The sequence below is a fragment of the Vitis riparia genome, chromosome 2, assembly GCF_004353265.1.
Source record: "Vitis riparia cultivar Riparia Gloire de Montpellier isolate 1030 chromosome 2, EGFV_Vit.rip_1.0, whole genome shotgun sequence".
In the NCBI taxonomy this organism is placed as follows: domain Eukaryota; kingdom Viridiplantae; phylum Streptophyta; class Magnoliopsida; order Vitales; family Vitaceae; genus Vitis; species Vitis riparia.
In genome coordinates, this window is record NC_048432.1 from 14,937,197 (window position 1) to 14,958,526 (window position 21,330).

The 21,330-nt window shown below is 34.5% G+C and overlaps 2 protein-coding genes across 10 annotated transcripts; one reads left to right on the plus strand and one right to left on the minus strand.

Moving 5' to 3' along the window:
• The first annotated feature begins 973 nt into the window (after nucleotides 1-973).
• Nucleotides 974-2,940, plus strand: LOC117907320 (UDP-glucuronate 4-epimerase 3). The gene has a single exon (XM_034820826.1). The coding sequence runs from the start codon at nucleotides 1,237-1,239 to the stop codon at nucleotides 2,542-2,544; it is 1,308 nt and encodes a 435-aa protein (XP_034676717.1). The 5' UTR covers nucleotides 974-1,236; the 3' UTR covers nucleotides 2,545-2,940.
• Nucleotides 2,941-15,683: 12,743 nt separating this feature from the next.
• LOC117907516 lies at nucleotides 15,684-21,112 on the minus strand. Of its 9 annotated transcripts, none has more exons than XR_004650018.1 (4): nucleotides 21,030-21,112; nucleotides 18,459-18,513; nucleotides 18,207-18,340; nucleotides 15,684-16,183 (listed from the first exon to the last, which is right to left on the minus strand). XR_004650018.1 is itself a non-coding variant. In XM_034821099.1 (4 exons), exon 1 carries the CDS (start codon nucleotides 21,025-21,027, stop codon nucleotides 19,924-19,926), a length of 1,104 nt encoding a protein of 367 aa, XP_034676990.1. In that variant the 5' UTR covers nucleotides 21,028-21,106; the 3' UTR covers nucleotides 15,684-16,183; nucleotides 18,207-18,340; nucleotides 18,469-18,513; nucleotides 19,801-19,923. The 9 variants fall into 9 exon arrangements, 7 of the variants coding, with proteins under 7 accessions (XP_034676990.1, XP_034676974.1, XP_034676998.1 ...); XR_004650017.1 differs by having other exon boundaries at nucleotides 18,459-18,539; nucleotides 21,030-21,109; XM_034821099.1 differs by having other exon boundaries at nucleotides 18,469-18,513; nucleotides 19,801-21,106.
• Between the last annotated feature and the right edge of the window lie 218 nt (nucleotides 21,113-21,330).

A 21,330-nucleotide genomic window follows, 5' to 3' on the forward strand; every position in this document is an offset into this window, starting at 1 on the left:
AATTGACTGATATGTATAATTCATAATTCACTTTCTATGTTTTAATTTTTTTTATATATATATATTTATATCAAAATTAGTAAATGTGAGATATTTTAAGGTAATAAGAAAAAGGAAAAAAATGATTTACATAGGAAAAAAATGAAAAATATATATATAATATAATTATAATTTAATATTTTAAAAAATTAATAAATAAATATTATTATATATAATAATATAAATTATAAAATATTAAATGAATTTCAAGTCAAACTCTAAATTTTTTTGAATCTTCGTCAAAACTCGATCCGAATTAAATTCAAGTCTAATTTGACTATTAACAATAATTTTTTATGGACTCGTTCAACTCACCCAAGTTACGCCACCCCTACCAAATAAGCCGAACGTGGCGTCGGTTCATCTCACTTGCTATGTATGAGAATGGTAAGATTAATCCGGGAAAGTTACACCTCCTACCAAATACAACGCATTCGACAGTAATATACACCGCATAATTTTAAAAAAGGATATTACAGTTGTAAATTTACAATTCTATACCTTTCTCTTTATTAAAAAAAAATAAAATTGATCCTAACCTTAATAGCATCCCCTAATTTTAGAGGCATACATATTTTTTTTGGTTGGTTTTCATGCCAAATCAGCCTGCTAGCCTGTCACATGTCATGTGTGGGATGATGATGAATAATTTAATATTTAAAGTTTAAAAATAATAAAACCGACAATATTAAGGAAAAAATGGAAACAAATATTTGATGATACAAATTTTCCTTAACAATTCCCAAAATCATAAAGGTCATTTGGTAGGTAATCGTGTTTGAATGACACGAGGTCAAAAGCCCTCCGGCGAACAAAGCTGGTTTAACAATTTTAATGGCATGATGACGATTTTGCCCATAGGTCTAAGGACTTTGTCTACAATTGCAAAATATACAATTGGCACCGCCCAGCCTGTATCTATATAGACAGGTATACGGTCTAGCCAGCGGCCCATCTCAAGTTCTGAGTGGAATCCAAGAAATCAAGAAAAAGTGAGGAGAAGATTGCAGCAAAAAGGTCTCACTGTTTCTTCACAACACGCATCAAGCCAATAGTCGTCTGTGAAGAACAAGAGCGCAACCCCATTATGACCCACAAAACCTATACCCTTTTGTTTCTATTTCTGAGTTGAAGAATCGAGTCAGGAGAGGAGGGAATAGACTAGGGTTTGATCAGGTTCCGATCAGTTTTCTGCCAATGTCGCAGCACATGGACAACATCCCCTCCACGCCCGGAAAATTCAAGTCCGACAAGTATCACTACATTCACCGATTCCGATCCCACTCGTCTCTCGCCAAGCTCATTCTCTGGTCATTATTCTTCTTTAGCGTCATTTGCTTTTTCTTTCTGTTATCGCCTACGTCGCCGACGTCCCCTCCCGCTGACCGGTCTCGCCGGGTTCTGGCGAACTATACCTGGGGAGGTCCTGAATGGGAAAAGAAGGTGCGGCAATCGGCGCGTGTCCGCTCTGATCACGGCCATACCGTGCTGGTGACCGGTGGCGCCGGCTTCGTCGGTAGCCACGTCTCTGCAGCGCTGAAGCGGCGGGGAGATGGCGTTATCGGCCTCGACAATTTTAACAACTACTACGACCCGGAACTGAAGCGCCACCGCCGCGACCTGCTTGAGCGCGCCGGCGTGTTTGTGGTGGAAGGCGATATCAATGACTCGGAGCTTCTTAGGAAGCTCTTCGATGTGGTCGCGTTCACACACGTAATGCACCTTGCTGCTCAGGCCGGTGTTCGCTACGCAATGCAGAATCCTAAGTCATATGTCAACAGTAACATTGCTGGGCTTGTGAATCTTCTTGAAGTTTGTAAATCTGCGGACCCGCAGCCAGCTATCGTCTGGGCATCTTCGAGCTCTGTTTATGGGCTTAATTCTAAGGTGCCCTTCTCGGAAAAAGATCGAACGGACCGTCCGGCGAGCCTATACGCAGCGACAAAGAAAGCAGGTGAAGCCATTGCTCATACATATAATCATATATACGGTCTTTCAATTACTGGCTTGCGATTTTTCACCGTGTACGGACCGTGGGGCAGGCCAGATATGGCATATTTCTTCTTTACTCGAGATATTCTCACAGGGAAGCCAATTACGATCTTTGAAGGGCCAGATCATGGATCTGTTGCTAGAGATTTTACATACATTGATGATATAGTGAAGGGGTGTTTGGCATCATTGGATACCGCGAAGAAAAGTACAGGTACTGGTGGTAAGAAGAAGGGGGCGGCTCAATTTCGGATTTTCAATTTGGGGAACACGTCGCCGGTGGATGTGAGCAAGCTGGTGAGCATACTGGAGAAGCTTTTGAAGGTGAAAGCAAAAAGGAGGGTGTTGCCAATGCCCAGGAATGGAGATGTGCAGTATACACATGCGAATATAAGTTTGGCACAGAGGGAGCTCGGGTATAAGCCTACAACTGATCTTGAGTCAGGGCTGAAGAAATTTGTGCGGTGGTACATCACTTACCAGTCGAAATCGAAGAAAAAGAGCTCATGGTGAATTTCTGCATCATGTTTGCTAGAATCATCCTAAGTCATGATACTGATTGCATATGGTTTTATCCCTCTGCCAATCTTTGCATTTTCCCGTTATCTTCATACGCAATACTGTTATACAAGGAGGAACCATGTTCTGCAATGGATTAGGTTTCGTTGGTGGGTTTGTTTTTGCAGGGCATTACCAATTTGTATGAACAGAAAGCTAGAAGCATCCACATAGCCTTTCCAATTGTTGCTTCCTTTTTTAGGATTTTATTCATAGTCTAGACACTGTACAGTCTGTGACTGATAGTTTACAAAATATGCTTATTGCTTGACTTTAATCATCCTCATGAAGCAGTTTTAATAAGATAGCGTTTGCTGAATTGGGCACTTAATGAATTGCCTTATATTTGAATTTGTGTCTCTGGTAATTTTGATACCATATGAATGTAAGGTGGCCATGATTTGTTTAGCTACTTTTGATGGACCAATGGCAAAGTTAAATGGGCTTATCTGACTGTCTAATCAGTCCATCTCATGTCCCAAAAATCTGCCCACTCATGTATATGCTACGCAGATGATTCTTTAGCTTTGTGTAAGATATGTATGTGCTCTAGATCAATTTTGTTGAACCTCATTTTCATTTTCCAGTCTAAGTTGCACATAAACTTATTGGTTATTCAGTATGCGATGAGTTGCCAAACTTAGAGGTTGCATTTTTTTTCTTTTGCTTGGATTTAGATATTCTTTAAAAAATCTAAATTTCGAGTTGATTGTTGTGGGCTCTTTTTGTGTGATTGGAATCATCATGGTCAACTAAATGAACAGCTGTAGAAAGTAGTCTGAGTCCTTGAATTTCTGTCCCTGCATCTTCAAACAAACTCATTTCCTTAAGTTTCTTGACGACTTAGAAGAAGAGAGAATATTATTTTTTTTCTTTTCTTTTTTAGTGCTTCTATTTGCAGTGGTATGCAATTTATTTATGTTTTTTGTTGGCAAACTGGTATCTTTTGCTTGTCTTTTTGTTTGCTAGTTTAGCAAGTTGGTTAGAAGAGCAACTCTCAAATTTTTGTTGAAGGTTACAGGGGCTTCTATCGAGAGAGATAATTTTGGGATTTTTGATGGTTTAGAATGTAGCCATGAGTGGTGTAAAAAGCTAATGAGAAATACTGATATGTTAATAACAGTTATGAATGTAATTATCAACAGAAACATGGGAAGATAATTGTTCTAAGAGAAACTTTGAAGATTATTGAGAGAGAGAGAGAGAGAGATGTCCATGTGCAGTTTGATGGCTCTAATTGATTCATTTAGACTATAGGGGTTTATATTTATGAACTACTTAAACATTTCTTAGTGGGATTTTCATTCTCACATGCAGTGACCTTTAATCAAATTACCTATTATCAAACAAATTTTAATAATGAGTCAGGTTTGTTAAGAGGAGTAAATGTAACTAAATATAGAACATCTTGTCAGATATGAAGGATATAGACAAAGAAATAACAATGGTGGTGTCAATCTCAAAATTTCCTAACATTTATTGTATTAATGATGCATCTGATCTTGACGCAAATGATAATATGATAAATTTCAAAGCTTTGCGGTGATTGTCCATAAACATACCATTATTGTTTTTTCCTTAGGTTTTGAACACACAAAGTTCTAATGGGAGGTGTAGTCATTTGTAAGGTCTTATATGCCGATGGGAAATATGGTGACGTAAGAAGAACCTTAGCTAAGTTTATAGACTCTAGAGGATTGGTTTTAATTACCCCTTTCTTTATATCAAAAGGGATTGATTCTTTGGATACAATAGATAGAGCATTCTACCTCCATGAAAAGGAGTTCATTGCAGTAAAGGGTAACAAAGGCCCCTACGCTCTTGAAAAGGGTGGATAGAGATCAAAGAATTGTCATTCCACCTACAGTAGAATAGATATATGATGTAGTTGGTTGAAGAGTGGGGAAAGCTTTTAGAGATTGACTTGAGAACTTTTCAAGTTTGTTGATCTCACGGAGGCATGTATGTGTCTTGCTGAGACGAAAGAGGCAGGGTGTTGTCGGTGCTGAAGATAAATGGTGTTTGGATTTTTATCATCATGATAAAGGATAGCCGGTAAGAAGAAGTTGAGATGGTGCTTGGATTTTATCATCATGATAAAAGCGTGAGGGAGATGGAGACAAGGTGTTGTCGGTGCTGTTAAAAGTTGAAGATGGCGCTTGGATTTTTATCATCATGCTAAGGCTGGCCGGTGAGAAGAAATCAAAGATAGCACTTGGATTTTTATCATCACAAGAAGGGTGACCGGTAAGAAGAAGACAAAGTAGGTGGATCTCTTGTTGAGTTCACTCGTGGAAGGGGCGAGTCTAACTATTTAGTGTGACATCAATTAAGGATAGGAAACACATTTGGTGGTAGGGAATGCGCCACGTAGTGGTATACGTGGCAGCAACATAGATGAAACGGGAAACAGTTGTCCACCATAAATGTGTTCCAAGTCTAGTATAAGACCGAACAAGTCTTTAAGTAAGTCCTTAAAAGTGCTAAACAAGGCCTTAAATGTGGATGTGGTTGAGAAGCTACTACAATGGGTTAGTGAGCAAATCTTTTTTAATAAAGAAAGACTAACCTGTAAGACCTAAGGCCAATGCCCTAGCCCAAGCTTTGGTCTAGCAGCCCAAGCCTAAAAGCCTATCTCTCCTTCTTGTTGAACACTAAAAAGGCACAAAAAGAGTCCTTCCCCTTAATGACACTACGATTCTAGTGTTTGTCCTCATGGAAGAATTCTTGAGGACTTATAAAGAAAGGGAACATGTGTTGAGACTAAGAAGTTATAATTAATCCTTGTTTCAAAACGTTAATGAAGATAGGAGCTTGGATTGTGAAGAAGAAGAAAAAATGGATTATAGTTTGTCAAACACATTCCAAATAAGAAAGTTATTAGTAGTTTAGGAGCTTTGAATACACTTTGAGGCTCACCTTAATGTGAGGTGCTATGAATTAGGATTGAGCTTTTAGCTTTAGTAGAGTAGTGTACAACCTTGAGGCTATTGCCTTGAGGCAGCTGAGGCTTAAGGCTCAAATATTCATTAGGTTTTAATGGATTTGGTGGCTTTTGATTTTTATTTTAAGAAGTTTGATGGGTATTGATTAGTTTTATGCTTTGTTTGGATTTTGGCATAGATTTTTTCTTAGGTCCAGGGCCTCGTTTAAACTTTTTACAAATAAGTTGGCTTCCATTGACCTTTTAGAATGGGGAAACGAAAAGAAAAGAAAGAAAAGGGGTTGAGAAGAAGAAATAGTAGTTGTTAGTTGTTGTAGTGACTAGGCTCATATACAATTATTATATTATTACTAATAAATAAAGGAAAAGGAGGATTGCAATTGATGAGTGAAACATAAGAATGGTTGGGCAATAATGAGGAGGATGATAGAGCGATTAGATATGATGATAATATTTTTAGTGGATCTTACTTGTAATAGTGATGGTGATATTAAAGATATTTGATAGAACCTTGAGAAAAGAGTTGGATTTTAGAAGAGAGGAACTAAATTAAAACTATTAAAGATGACAAACAATTAAGTTTCTTGTTATGAATTTTATGATTTTTTTTAACATTTTTCTTTATTATTATTAATTTTATTTCATGTTTTATTTTTACTTTTATTTTTTATGTTTAAGTGAGGCTTATGCCTCATTCTACCTCAAACCTCATGTCTCTCCTCATTTGGGCAAAACGCCTCAAAACCATCTTTAACCGTTTAAATATCACTTTGGGTTATGGAAGGTTCCTCATTCTTCTTTAGTAATCTAAAGACGGTCCTTCTGTTACCATGGCTAATGCAATTGGTCCAAAACTAGATGGGACTCCTATGTTAGCTTTGGAAGTTTAGATGCTTGTTGCACTTAAGCCTTTTTAGTGTTGTCTTCTAGCAACCAATTAAGGAGTCTAGTGTACTTACTTAATTCTAATGTTGACAACCCTAGATCTATACTAAGAGGAAGTTTGGTAGAATTTAATACTTAGTGCTTAATGATTCAAGATGACTTTAAGTTAAACTATACTTGACTTATTTAATCATTAAGTTGATCTATGAAAGTCATTTTTAACATACTGTTAGTGTGAAATGGAGCTCTTTTTACCTAAGCATTAGAGATTATTGCTCCCTAATTAACATGCGTCTTGTTTCAAAGGAGACTCTTCCTTCTTAGTGGGATTAGGCCTTCTTCTCCTCTTTCCTCTCTAGATGGTTTTCATATTAAGAGTCTTACCTCCAACAAATGGGAGTGCCAAAACACTCTTGACATCAATGTGCATTAACCTAATCAAAAGGATCTTATCTCATTAGTAGAATTGAGATAAGAATCAAGTCAAAAGACAAGGTATACTATAGAAAGAGATTTAGTTCTACCAAGCTGGAAAATAAGCTCATGAGGGCTTCTAAGGTTTTGGGTTGTAATATACCAGATTCATGAGGTTTTAGGGAAGATTGTAAGTTGGAATCTATGGGGTTTAGGGTCCACAAAGAAAATAAGGGCTGTTAAAGATTTCACTGTAAAGGATCATCCAATTTGGTTATATTCCAAGACACTAAAAAAGAAGAGTCCAACACAGAGTTTGTGAGTAGCCTTTGGATGGCAAAGAACAGTGAATGGGTAGAGTGTCATCTTGCAGAGCCTCATGTGGCGTTTTTATACTTTGTTATTGTCAACTTAAGGACTTATAACAAGTGTTGGATCTGCCAGTTTTGCCAGTGACGGGACACTTTTGCATTTGGGCTTTCTATGTTTAGCTAATCAGGTTGCAAATCATTTAATCAATCAAGGAGCAAGGTAGTTGATATCTTTTATAGGAGATTTTTTACCCCATAAATTGTGTAGTGCTATTTGAGGTTAGTACTTTTTTATCACATCCTTCAGCTGTATATAACTAGTTTTGTTATGAAAGTGGAATAGTGGTGTATATTCTCTTTGATCAATTCTTCTCTTTTTGGAGGGATACCTTGTTTTTCTTTGTATCTTTGAACTCATTCAATGAATTTGTTACTTCTGATTTAACAAAAGAAAAAGAATTCCATTCTTTTAATATTTTTGTTGATTCCTGGATTCTTGGATTGGTTGTTATAAGGAGAGGAATGGTGTACTGAAAATGTTCTGTAGAAAGAGGTTATGATAAACACAATAGGCAGGTGACGAGCAAAGGATCTTAAATGAAAAACTCCTCTACCAAAAAATTGAGAGAACTTTATTAAATCCCCTTTTGCATTGGTTTAAAGCCCAGTTGGAGATGGAGAATTGTTCATTGTTGGATTTTGTAGAAAACTTAAACTCTGGATCATAAGTTCTAATTCTGTTGTTTTTGTCTAGGTGTTGATGTTGTGTTCCATTTTCTTTTGGTGCCTCTTGTATACTCCTATATAAATAAGTTGTGCCCCCCATTTTTTTTTTGTTGCTGTTTAATACGTGGTTTGCTTATCAAAAAAAAATTGGCATGTCCAACAAATTGTCGTCAAAGTTTGGATTAGTTCACGATATGGTCAATGTTGAAATCAAGATCAGGGACGCAACTTAATTAGGCTTGTTAACTCTCAAAGCTATGTGGTATCCAGCTACGGAAGGAATTGCCTGGAAATTAAGACCCTTTATAACATCTTCTGCTTGCATAACAGGAGTTCTCACTGGAGGACATTGTTTCAAATATGTGTTCATCATAGGGGGTATGGGGAAATGGCACCTAAGATGTTGATTTTAAGGTGATTTTAAATATAAAAAGAAAATGTGTGATTGATTTGATATTTTAATCTCACCTGGAACTGTGGTTATACATTATGATAAATAGTTCTGTACAGTTATGAGGAAAGTGGTGATCCTAAACCTAAAGATATGATCAGTTGTGTTGACAACCTTATGGATTAGTAGTTGGTATTGTTTTCCAATGGTAGTTGGTGGTTGTGATATTATGATTTTTTAGCCATGGTTGTAGTTTGATTTTGATTATTTAGATGTCATGCAGGGTTTAGGTTTTGGGAGCATGTATATACTTCTTGCAGAAAGCAAGGGTTTTGGAAAATATGTTTCACAATCAAAATCTGTTTTCTATTTTTTATTTTTAAGAAAAAAAAATAATATTTTCAAATAACATCTGTTAGTTATTTTTTATTATTTTCAGTTATTTTCCGATTATTGTTTTAAAAAATAATTATACATACGTATAGAACAATTAAAACTATTCTCAAACCATTAAAAAACAATTTTCAAAAATTGTTTTTTAAAATAATTACCAGGTCTTAACATACCAAGAAAAAACTTGGAACTATTTTGCCTGTTCCTTTGAAGGGAAAGTTCCAGTTCTAGGTAATGAAGAACTCCGAACTCGGAATTATATCCCTGCTTGCAGTCCTTATGTGCATCTCTGGTGTCCAAGTTGAATTTCTTGTGAATTCGTGACACAGCAGATGCGGTTTTGGTGAGTTCCTTGCCTTAGGCTAGTAATTGACTGCTTCGAAGAGATCTGTGAGTTTTGAATAATCATTTGATAACCAATAAAAGGCGGAGATTATGCAATTCACTAATCATTTGATAACCATATAAAATTCAGAAAATAGGCAATCAGAAAACTACAGAAAAATAATGTAGCCGACTTTTTAGAGGCTGTGTTTATATTTCTTGTAGATTAGGAATGCACTAATTTAGGAGAGTACTAAGCTGTAGGGTTGAATGCTAAAAAATAGGCAACTTAGTTGGCAGGAACCAAAAGAACAGGACTGGCAAATCTGAGCATGAAGCAGGAAGGTTCCTGCCCGAGAGGAAACCTTTTGTGTTCAATTTGGATTTTTTTTGCCCTTTTTTCACACTCCGGCACTTTAGATTGGCAACCGGTTGTTTTTGCCACTCAAACAATTTATATTAAAAACAATAGCTAAGTCACCGGATGCCCTCCCAACAGAAAATTAGGTCTTATTTAATAATTATTTTTTAAAGCAATTCTAAAAAAATAATTTTTAAAAATATTTTTTAAAAACTGTTTGAGAATTTAATGTTTTGTATAATAAAACTTATAAAAGTGTATTTAAAAATCTAAAATTTTTTTTAATGTTTTAAAATATGTTTTAAACATAATTTTTTTATTCATAACTTTATTTATAATTATTATTTATGTTTGTATAATTATTCTTTAAAACAATTTTAAAAAAACATCTGAAAACAATTAAAAAATTTTCTAAAAACACCCTATTTATTTTTTCTAAAAAATAGAAAACTATTATTGAAAACAATTTCACGGCTTTAATTTACAAGAAAATCAAAAACTCAACCAGACTTCCTTCTTCCATTTATGAGGGCATGCAACATATATGAGACGTCTAATAAGTAGGCAGATAAAGTGAAGAAATTCCACGACTCAAGTACAACATCTTCCTCAAAATTACCTGTGTCCAGGAAATGGTGCTAGAAAATAGGCAGATTCAGAACTCATGCCTTACAACATAACTGCTTGATGACCCCTTCAACTATGTTTGGATATTTGAAAGAACAAGAAAAAAAAAAGTTAAAGAAAATGATTTTTCATATTTAGTTTTATGGTAGAAAATACAAAAGAAAGTCAAATTGAATTAAAATTATTAAAAAATTTATATATTTTTAAATAATTTAGATTTTATATAAAAGAGTTAAATAAGTATATATATATATATATATATATATATATATATATATATATATATATATATATATATATATATATATAATTTATTAATTTTTAATCTATTTTTTATTCTCTTTTACCTTTTCTTTTCTTTTCTTCTACTATTTCTCTTTTTTTTTTTTTATCTCACATTTTCCTTCAAACTTTGTAGTATCCAAAGATAACTTTTATGTCTTAAGAAAGTAAATTAGTTCATTTTTTAAGACACAACTACTTGATTACCACTTCATGTCTTAAGACAGGTCTATTCAAACACAGCTGCCTTGCCTCAATCTGGCAGTCCTTCATGTTTTAAGACACGATTGCCTGATTATCCTTTCATGTCTTATGACATAAGATGTTCGTTCTTTATATTTTAAGACACAGTTCTTCATGTTTAGACACAACTGACGTTCAGACATCAAAGGATCAAAGGTCCATATAGACATAACTTCCTAAATCAAGTAACTATTCATGTCATAACTGATATTCGTTCTTCACATCTTTAAGACATAATACAATTGTCTTCATTATCCTTTCATGTCTTAAGACGCTACTAATGTTTCTCCTTTGTCTTGTTAAAAAATTCATATATTTTTATTTGGACAATAATTTTAAGATGAATTTTTATTTATAGTTTAATAGAAAAAAAATCCTATGTCGATGGTAAGAAACCCAAGAAGTTCACTAATATGGACTACAAGAGATGGCAACAAAAGATATTGATCTACCTTATGATACTAGATCTTCTTCAGCACCTTTACAAGGATGCCCCCACATCAAAGAATGTTTAAACTAATGGTCAAGTAAGTGTGAACAGTGGTGGAAGCTTGAAATCAATCTTACTTCCTATGCAATAACTACATCCTTAAATAGTTTAGACAATATATTATACAATGTATTGTCTATTAAGGATTGCAAAGGATGGTTGCTTGAAGAAATTCATAATTGACTAATTTCTAGACTTCAAAATGATAGATTTCAAGACAATCATCAGTCAAGTCCAAGAACTATAATCATTCTACATGAGCTACATGCAGAAAAGATAGTGTTTGATAAATCATTTCAAGTTGTAGTTATAATTGAAAAATTACCACCTTAGAAATATTTCAAAAATTACTTTAAGTATAAGTGCAAGGAGGTAAGGCTTGAGTACAAGGCAAACTTGATGCAAAAACACTTGCAAGAAAAGGAAGCACTCTAGTGAAGAAACTTGTCGGAAAAAAGGCAAGTCCAAAAAATTTAATGGAAAGTGTTATTTAGAACAAACTAAGTCATAGAGCTAAAGATTGTCACTTCAAAGGATATAAAGAACCCAGTATATAAGAGTGAAGAAAAAAAGTTGACATCTGGTGCATCATATTTGAGGCTTACTATTGTGGTGTTTGAAGTCAATAGGATCCCTAAGGAATGGTGGATAGACACTAGAGCTACTTATCAGCTATCATGCCTGTTATGATATAAAGATGTTCTAAGCTGCTTGTCATGTATGTTTTGATAAAAAGATGTTCTCTTCATATGTACCAATAAAATAAATTGAAAAGAGTGTATGGATAATTCAACTACTTCCAAATTGAAGGCATAGGAAAGACAGTATTGAAGATAACTTCAGGAAGGAACCCACTCTCAATAATATGCTATATGTACCTAATATTCCCAAGAATTCAGTCGCTAGTTCATATTAAGTAAAAATGGATTCAAGATAGCCTTTGAATCTAATAAGTTTGTACTCACCAAGAATGGGAATGTGCATTATACTACAAGATTTCAAAAATAATAATTAAGCTAGTCGTTATGCATATTTGCTTGACTCCTCTAATCTATGTCATGATAAATTAAAGAATACAAATTTTAATTCTTTACTCAAATTAATGAATTTAAACTAATGACCTAACTTTCACATCGATCCAAATCATAAGTGTGAACCATGTGTAGAAGTTAAGTTAGCTAAACCACCATTTTATTCTATTGAAAGAAGGATTACTGAACCTCGAGAATTAATTCACAGTAATATCTATGGATTAAAGTTTGTGCAAACTAAAGGAAAAAAATATTTCATTACTTTTATTAATGATTGCACACGATAGAATTATGTATATTTTCTAATAAGTGAAGATATGATCATGGAACTGTTTAAACACTACAAGAATGAGGTTGAAAATCAACTTAGCAAGAAATAAAGATAGTATGAAGTGGTAGAGGTGGAGACTATGAAGCACATTTGGGGTGAGTTCTATTTGGAACAGGGTAATATTCACCAAACTATTCCTTACCTTAATCAAATGGTATTGTTGAACACAAGAATTGAATATTAAAGGAGTCGATGAATGCTATGTTGATAAGTTTTGGTTTACACGAAAATTTGTAACGAGAAACAATTCTTTTTGTAAACGACTTCTTAACAAAATACCACACAAGAAAGGAAGTGTAATTCCATATAAATTATGGAAATGACAAAGCCCATCTAATAAATATTTGAAAGGGCGGAGGTGTTTAGATAAGACAGTTGTTCCTAATCCTAAGATTATTAAGATAGGGCTTAGAACAATGACCATGTATTTATCAGTTACGCTAATAACAATAATGCACATTGGGTCATAATATATATATCACACTCTTAATATTCATGAAAATGCAATCATTAAATCAAGGTATGCTTCATTTTTTGAGAACAACTTTCCTTGTAAAAGTGTATTAGAGAAAGGTTTTCAAAAAATATCATACAATACTACTAACAGTATTCATAAAAATGTTGAAGTACCTAAACGCCATAAAAAGGCCCAAGTTGCTAAGTCATCCAATCTTTGATTATCTAACTTATATATTTAAAAATAAACCTCAAACATTCAAGGAAGCAATGAGGACTCCAAAAGCTTCATTTTGGAGAGAAGCTATCAATAGTGAAATTGAATCCATCATGCTAAATGAAAATCATACATGGAAGTTAGTGGATCTTTCACTAGGTAATGAGTATTTAGGCTACAAATGGATTTTTAAAATGAAATTGAAGGTTGATAGATCAATTGATAAATATAAATTGAAATTAATTTTAAACAAAGAGAAGACCTAGACTTTTTCTATTCATATTCATCAATCATAAGTACAATTTTCATTGGAGTGGTAATTGCAATCATTGTATTACATAATCTTGAAATTCATCAAATGAATGCCAAGATAGCCTTCCTAAACATTGAAATACAAGCAAAGATTTATATGGAACAACATGAAGAAGGGCTATTGCGCTCAGACAAGACAAAAAAGTGTGTAAGCTTGTCAAATCCTTGTATGGATTAGGCAAGCAACAAAGTAATAGAATGAGAAGTTTGACAATACTACATTGTCAAATGGCTCCAAGATCAATGACTCTGATAAATTATTCAACACATCAACCAGTTTTGTAATAGTATGTATCGATGAGGATGATATGCCAATTTTAGGTAGCAATAATGATGTCATTAAAGCTACCCAAGAAAATGTCGACCAAGCATTTTTTATATGAAAGATGTGCCTATAGAAAATGTTATATTAGAAACTAAAATCTCTAAGATGTCTAATGGACTAGCATTATCTCAATCACACTATAGAAAAACATGCTTAGGAAATTTAATAAATATGAAGATAGTCTAATAAAAACACTAGCAAACTTAAATCTACAGAGTTAAAAATATTGGTCAAACAATATCTTCATTAGAATATTCATGCACCATCGATAGTGTAATGTATAGCTTTACACACTCAAACATAACATACAAAGTAAATAAATTGAACAGATTTATAAAACAATCCAGGAAAAGTTCATTAGAAGGCAATAACCAAGGTTCTTATATACCTAACGTACACTCTATATTATGGATTATGCTACACAATATATTCAATTGCACTTGAAAGGTTTAGTGATGCAAATTAGATATCCGATGTAAAGGATACCAGATCCACCAATGAATATTTACTCACAATAGGAGGTAGGATTGTATCATGGAAGTCTTAAAAACAAATGTGTATTGCCAAATCTACAATGAAATAAGAATTTATAGCTTTAGATGAAATAGAAGTAGACTGACTTCATTATTTCCTAGAGGACATACCCTACTATCCATAACTTGTGCTAGCAATAAGAATACATTGTAAATAGCATATACAATGATAAGTCTAAACATATATATCAAGTACACAGTACTTTTAAGTGGTTAATTTCAAATGGAATAATTTTCATTAATTATATCAAATCAAAGAACAACCTAGCAAATACACTTACTAAAAGCTTGTCAAGAGATCAAGTTAACTACTTATCAAGAGGAATGAGATTAAAGCCTATGATTAAAGAACCTTCATAATGATAACCCAACCTAGTTGACTAGAAATCCTAAGATCTAGATTCAAAGGGACAAATAAGTCATGAATGACAAAATGAACCTCTAGAGGGATACTCTCTACTAGTTGCTCCTATCATGAAGTAGTGCTAATAAATCTTATAACTTGGACCAATGTGGTATTGACTAAAAACCGTTAACAGGAATCAACTGTATGAATGCGAAAAGGTTGTTTCTGTGAAAATTTTTAAGATTGAAATTCTCTAGAACACTCATGAAACCAGAAGTTGTTTAGGGCCAAAATAAATACAACTAGAGAATAAAAGATGTCCAAAAGTGGAGTTGCAAAAAACCTATTTATTGTCTTGGCTTACATGAATGGCTAAATGGTTTAAGATATCGCATTCATTTGTTAGCTAATAAATCCAATAAAATCAAACTAAGGATGGTTCAAAATCACAATCTGCCTTATCTTGATGCAATTTATCTCTATAGTACTCTCTCAAGTGTGAGCATTTTATTGGCATATGACAAGATAATTTCTATTCATGTGGGGGATTGTAAAAAAATGGGCTACAAAAATAACAAAAAAAACAATTTTGAGCAAAAATTTAAACAAGCGTTATAGACATTTTAAGATGGATTAACATTGAAATACATTCACAAGTAGATGAACATAATATATTTACATGCTTAAAAATTAATTTAAGCATAAATAAGAAATTAAACTCAAAGTAACCTATTTGACCGTAGGAAATGTGGAGATAAGAATGAAGATAACAAGGGTAATCAACATATGACCGACCTATTTGATCATAGGAAATGTAGTGATAAAATTGAAAATAAAAAGGGTAAACCAGAAGATGGTTTTATAAGCATTGAGTTGATTTATAGGCATCTATAAAGCTTGGATTTGGATTTGAGCCCACATACCTGTAGGCCAACCAGGAAGCTGATTGCATTTTGCATCTTCCATACATCCTAGCCTTGATTAACCCATTGCTTATGAGTTTTATTACGTTCTAGTGATTTATTTATTAAAAGATATCCATATATTTTTATTTAGACAACATTTCAGATTAAGTAGTTTAAACACAGGAAAACTCTATTCAGTTGTCCATGAAAAAAAACCTTCTGCTACACATCAACATGACAGTGGTTGTTGGAAACCGAAAGTTTACCTTCTGACCCAGTCAGGGAAAGTAAGAAACTCCAAGAATAGTCTAGCACATCTTGGCAGTGTCTTTGATTTTCACTTTCAACCTCCCAAAAGATGTGGTACATGAGTAAGGTTATAATCACTGAGATAAGATTATTCTTAGTAGTTCTGAACTACAACTAAATACTTCTACTAGAGAGACCTTTGCCCCTCACAGTGAAATTGAATTGTGGATCCTCCAAACTAGAGATCCATGCCTATGTAGAAAAGGAACAATAGACTATCCACAAATTAAAAACATTAGAATTCCATCAGGGTGCCTTCATACACCACAACAAATCCTGAATTTAGATGTCACTTTGTTATTGTTCAGGAAACTGACAGGCAGATGAAAATTTGGGTACCAGTGAAAAGTCAGAGACATGTGGTGAGACTACTTCTGCTGTTGAAAGCTCAGGCAGTAGATTGGCAAGAATGATTATGCTGCTCCTGGGAATAGAAACCTGCAAAAGTGAACAGATGAAGAAAACAATTAGTCTAGAATTAAGTAGACCACAATGTAAATGATTTTAATACACATCATGCCATTTTAAAAGCTTGTGTATATGAAGCACATGCACCTTCAATTAGAACTGGTGCTTGTAGGGAAGGAACTGGAGCTAGTTAAAAGAAAATTTGACAAAGAAAACAAAAAAGGAGAATGGAAGATTTTAGTTGAGAAGGAAAGCAACCAAGGCATGCAGCCCTAACTTAGCTCAATACAATTAACCAGTAATGTATATGTGCAAAACATAGTGGGGGTCTTCATCCAGTCCACTGCTAGGTCTGAAACCCATGAAACACAAACATGTTGAGGCTCAACTAGTTCTGAAATGAGCATGAAAGATAGCATAGGAAACTTAAGAGAAATATCCCCATCAAATTTGACACAACAATGCTGGAGATGGTTTTAACAGAACTTTGATATCTCACTCATGTGAGCAGTCTGCATCTCAAGACATGACTATGACGATTTCCAAACTAAAAATCACCCCACATGTTAGGGAAAGCACAGCAACAGAAATTTGGGCAAGAACATTCATGCAAAATGCATACTCTCCTCTGCTATGCAGAAAAAGCATCAGTCGAGGCAACCTTTGTCATTGGACTTGGCTGCCCTGAGAATCAAAACCTAAATATTGCTAAAGCAAGCATCAGAACTACATACTCAATGTTCAATGATACTAGATGACCATAAAAATTTGAATGTTTGTGACAACACAGTTTTTAAAATAGAAGCATTGCACAGGATCCCTCTCCCATCTCTGTTCCCTCTATTGTGATCGTGTCAGTATTTTAGCACCATCATTTGCTCAAAGGCTAATGTTTTGCAGCAGGGGTTTGTCTTCTAGATTAAGCAGAAACAATAGCCACCTTATGCCCCATTTCAACACCTTTTCTAGGTTTATACATATAAAAAACAGAACAAAAAATAATAACAGCCTTACATCATATTGGTCTCTGTTCATTAGAAACCCACAATGATGCATCCAAAGCTGCAGGTTTACACTTATAAAACTTCCCACTACAACGAATCTCATAGCATAAAGCTTATAAACTTCAACAAAAAAAAAATGAAGAAGAAGAAGAAAAGCAACAACATCTAAACATTATTATTTTGAATGGCAAAGAAACTCAGTTGCTAAATTTTAACCACAACAGATGGTAAAGAACTGCAGAACTTGCAGGAGGAAAACAGCAGTGATGTTCAGACAACTCGTTTTGAAAATCAAAAAGTTAAAACAAATGAGAGGTTGAATACACTTCAAATATTTAGAGGGTATTATTTTTGTCAACTTGATTAGGATGAAATGAAGAAACCCTGTCCAAATTAGCACAAAAACCTTCTGACTGATGTCAATACAATTATAACATGGAGCAAGAAATCCAATGATAATAATAATAAAATAAATAAATAAACAAAAACAGTACTAAGGGGCACAAACAACACTTTGGATGAATATCTAGTCATGTGAAAAAACAGGCTCAGTTGAGAGGAGAGGGTTTTGTTCAGTATTGCAATGATAGGAAACTTCATCACCCATCTTTCTATGCAGAGCTGAGAAGGGAGGGGGGACTAAACCATCAGTTTTTCTTTTCTTTTTCAATTTTCCTCTCGGTATGATAGAAGTTATCCCAGACCAACCATCCCAATGTGACATACAAAACAAAAAATAAAAATAAAAATAAACAAAAAGAGGAAGAAGAATAAAGAAGAAGAAAAATTCACCAAGGATAAACTCATTATCATATAATAACTCTAGCAAGCTTGCCTATTGTCTCAGATAGCCTATTTGCTGCAGTATGAGTGGCAATCATAGGATAAAAACTTCTGAAGGATCACTGCAACATACTATTAGAGTTGTTGCCCATGTCAGCTTAATATATATTGTTGCCCCACCATTACTCAACAGTTTAAGCTTTTTGGTGAAATTGGTAGCTTAATAAGTGTCCAAGCTTGTTTTATAGGAGGTCATGAATTCATACCTTACCACTTATTTATTTCCTCCTTTTATTAAGCTCACATGCAAGCCCAAAGAAGAGATCTGGAATATGACAGAGATTGTAACAAGAGATCTAGGATGGGGTTGAGAAACAGGTTTCCTTACAAGGTCTCTTTCCTGCAAAATATGAAAAAATTCAAAATGCCAATAAGCCTATCTAGGTCCAATCAATGATGAAGCAATGGAACTAGCATGCAAAATGGTCTTTCCCAATAAAAACAGAAAAAGAGAGTACAAGAAGAAACATAGTAAATAGAAGGCAAGCCTCTCCATCCATCCCTCTTCCGTGCCTGTGAAGCCACAACATGAGGAATCTCTGAGTGGCAATAAAGGAAGAGAAGCAAATAAAAATACTTATCAAGTAAATACTCCTTCACAAAAAAAGAAAAAGGGAAAAAAGAACTCCATTTCATAAAATAGAACAAGCCATGTGGTAAGCCACAAAAGTAGGCACTAATCTAAGAATAAAGCAGTAGCCACCTCAACATTGTAGGAGACTTTCAGCCCTTAAGAATAAGCCAATCTTGATTGAGTAGCTTAATCTAGAAAATGACAATTAATTACTCCATTTAGTTATTTTTTCTACAATTTGATGCACACAGTAGTAAGAAAAGAATAGTAAATTCTGATGCACCCTAATCTTCATTACTTAGGAAAAGATTTATCCTACTGAAACCAGGTTTCTCATGCATGGGAATATTTGATAGGAGTGTAACCAAAAAACACCACAAAGTAAACAACCAAATGGAGGACAAAAACAGAGAGAGACATGTAGATGAGTTTCGCATTATTACAATAGGGTACCATTTTTCTCTACCATTTTGCCAACAAATGGCCAAGAGAAGAAACAGTAGTTTGCAGCAGATGTAGATTTCACAACTTAAGCTAGGCAAAATGTCTGTCAAGGGCAAAAAGGCCTGAGCAATGAGCGCCTGAATTTCAAATTAGAATCCAAGAAGCAGGCAATCAGAAAACAGGAGTAAGGCATTCAACATTGCAATTAACTCAGAACCACCATCCAACTTTCTATCTGATCCTGTTTCACCACTGCACTCTAAAAGTTGAACCTTTTGCTTGAACATTTTAAGGTTTAACATAAATAGACTAATGTTCCAAGTTCACAATGTTGGTGGTTGGCTCCCTGAAATCCTTATCCTTCACTGGGGATCTGTGACTAGATTAGACACCAAGCATGACACACAAAGTCTTTCCACTTTCACTTATATGAAATATAACTTATGACTTCCTAACAAAGAAAGTAATACTAAATCCTAGGATGAAAATAGGGGATGCTTACCAAGTTACTAAATCCTAAGGCAAATGACAAGGATTTCAGCAAAAGAAGATAGATACTAGATAACAAAATCCCTAATTCTCCAAATTTAAGATAAGTTGATTGCCTCGTTTTCTAAAACAGAATGTTGCTTTCAAATAACATGCCATTCATACAATTACCCACCTAATTCAACCCAGAATCGAATTGTATACCCTACCAAAAGCAATAATAGTTTTTCTATGGTTTTATCCATTGCAGCAAACATGAGCAAAAATAAATTAACTCTTCTTTATCTACTTACAAAATAATATTCATTTTCTTTGGTTCCCTTCATACAAACTCTCACCAATGCCTTGCCAAGAAAAAGTAACAGAACTTTCTCAAGCCACAAACTCAAACGCAATATGTAACAATGAAAAATTACTCAGTGAGATTTAGAAGATCTCAAATCAGAATCAGAATCCAGTTCCCACCAAGCACAACTGTCTTTCTCCTGCATAAAATTATCATCTTTCCCATAAGCACCTTCTATGATTTCCCTATCGTCAATCTCAAAATCAACCTCACCATCCGAACCATACTCTTTTTTCTCCATTTCTGGATTGTATGTCCACTCCAACCTCTTTAAAATATCGCGGTCCTTCCACCTCCCCACAACTGAAGCACCCTCCTTCTTTGCCTTACCCAACATGACTTCCTTCCATGAAAATCCAGCATCCGCTGTCCTCTTCAAAACCCCATCATTGCTATCTCCAACAACAACAGTCTTGAGACATCTCAACTTCGCCTCCCTCAAAACATCCACAAAATCGGAATCATCGGATACAAGGACTACACACCCAACCCTCCTCTTATCCATCATATCCACAATGTGGTTCCTCAATGCAGTATCGGCAGCCTGCGGCTTATCCGAAACCATCCTAACCCAATACCCAGCTCGTTTCAACTCGTCCCCTAAACCATACCCAACTTTCGGCGTCAAAACGTCCCTCGCTGCATTCCTATATTTGTCCATCTTCATCGCAAATTTACCCACCAACTTCACCCTCCTTTTTCCTCTAGCTGACTCAATCTGGTTCAACCTTTTTGCCTGCTCACGCTCATGAATTTGCTTAAAATGATTGATAAGCTTCTCATTATTGTAAAATCTCCTCCCACATACTCGACATAGATAGGGTTCAACACGTGCAACCACACCCCTATTCTCCAAATGATTCAATAGCTTTCTCTCTTTTCTTTGCTCCCTAACTGCAGATGGGACATAGCTGAAGGCATGGCGATTGGCATAGGCAACCATGTAGCGGACTACGCCGAAAGATGAGGCCACCGCCTTCAGTCTAACGGCAGCATCGTACGGTGGATATGAATTTGGGGGTTTGTTGTCTAAATCCCAGAAAATTGCGACATTGAATTGTGATTGGTTCGAGGAATCGTGGTGAAAACTGTTGAATGAACTTAGGGCTTCAAATCTTTTAGATTGAAGTGTATTCAATTTCAAAAGAATCAAAACGCTGCGAAGTCTAAGCATACCTGTGATGGGATGGCCGTGTGGGTTTCGGGATTATGGTTTCATGCTTTCATTCAGAATTTTCTGATTAAGTTCGGAGAAGTAGTATGGGGAGTTCTATTTTCTACCTGATTTTCTTTTATATGCTTTCTTTTTTTCTTTCTGGGGAAAATTCCTCTTTTTCCGTAATTTCAAATACTTTTTTAGAATTATGTCTGATTTCTTATTTCAAATCATTATGGATATTTAAAACACCGTCCAAAAAATAATTATAAACAATTATTTTTTAAAACATTTTATAAAAATAATTAAAATGTGTTATCA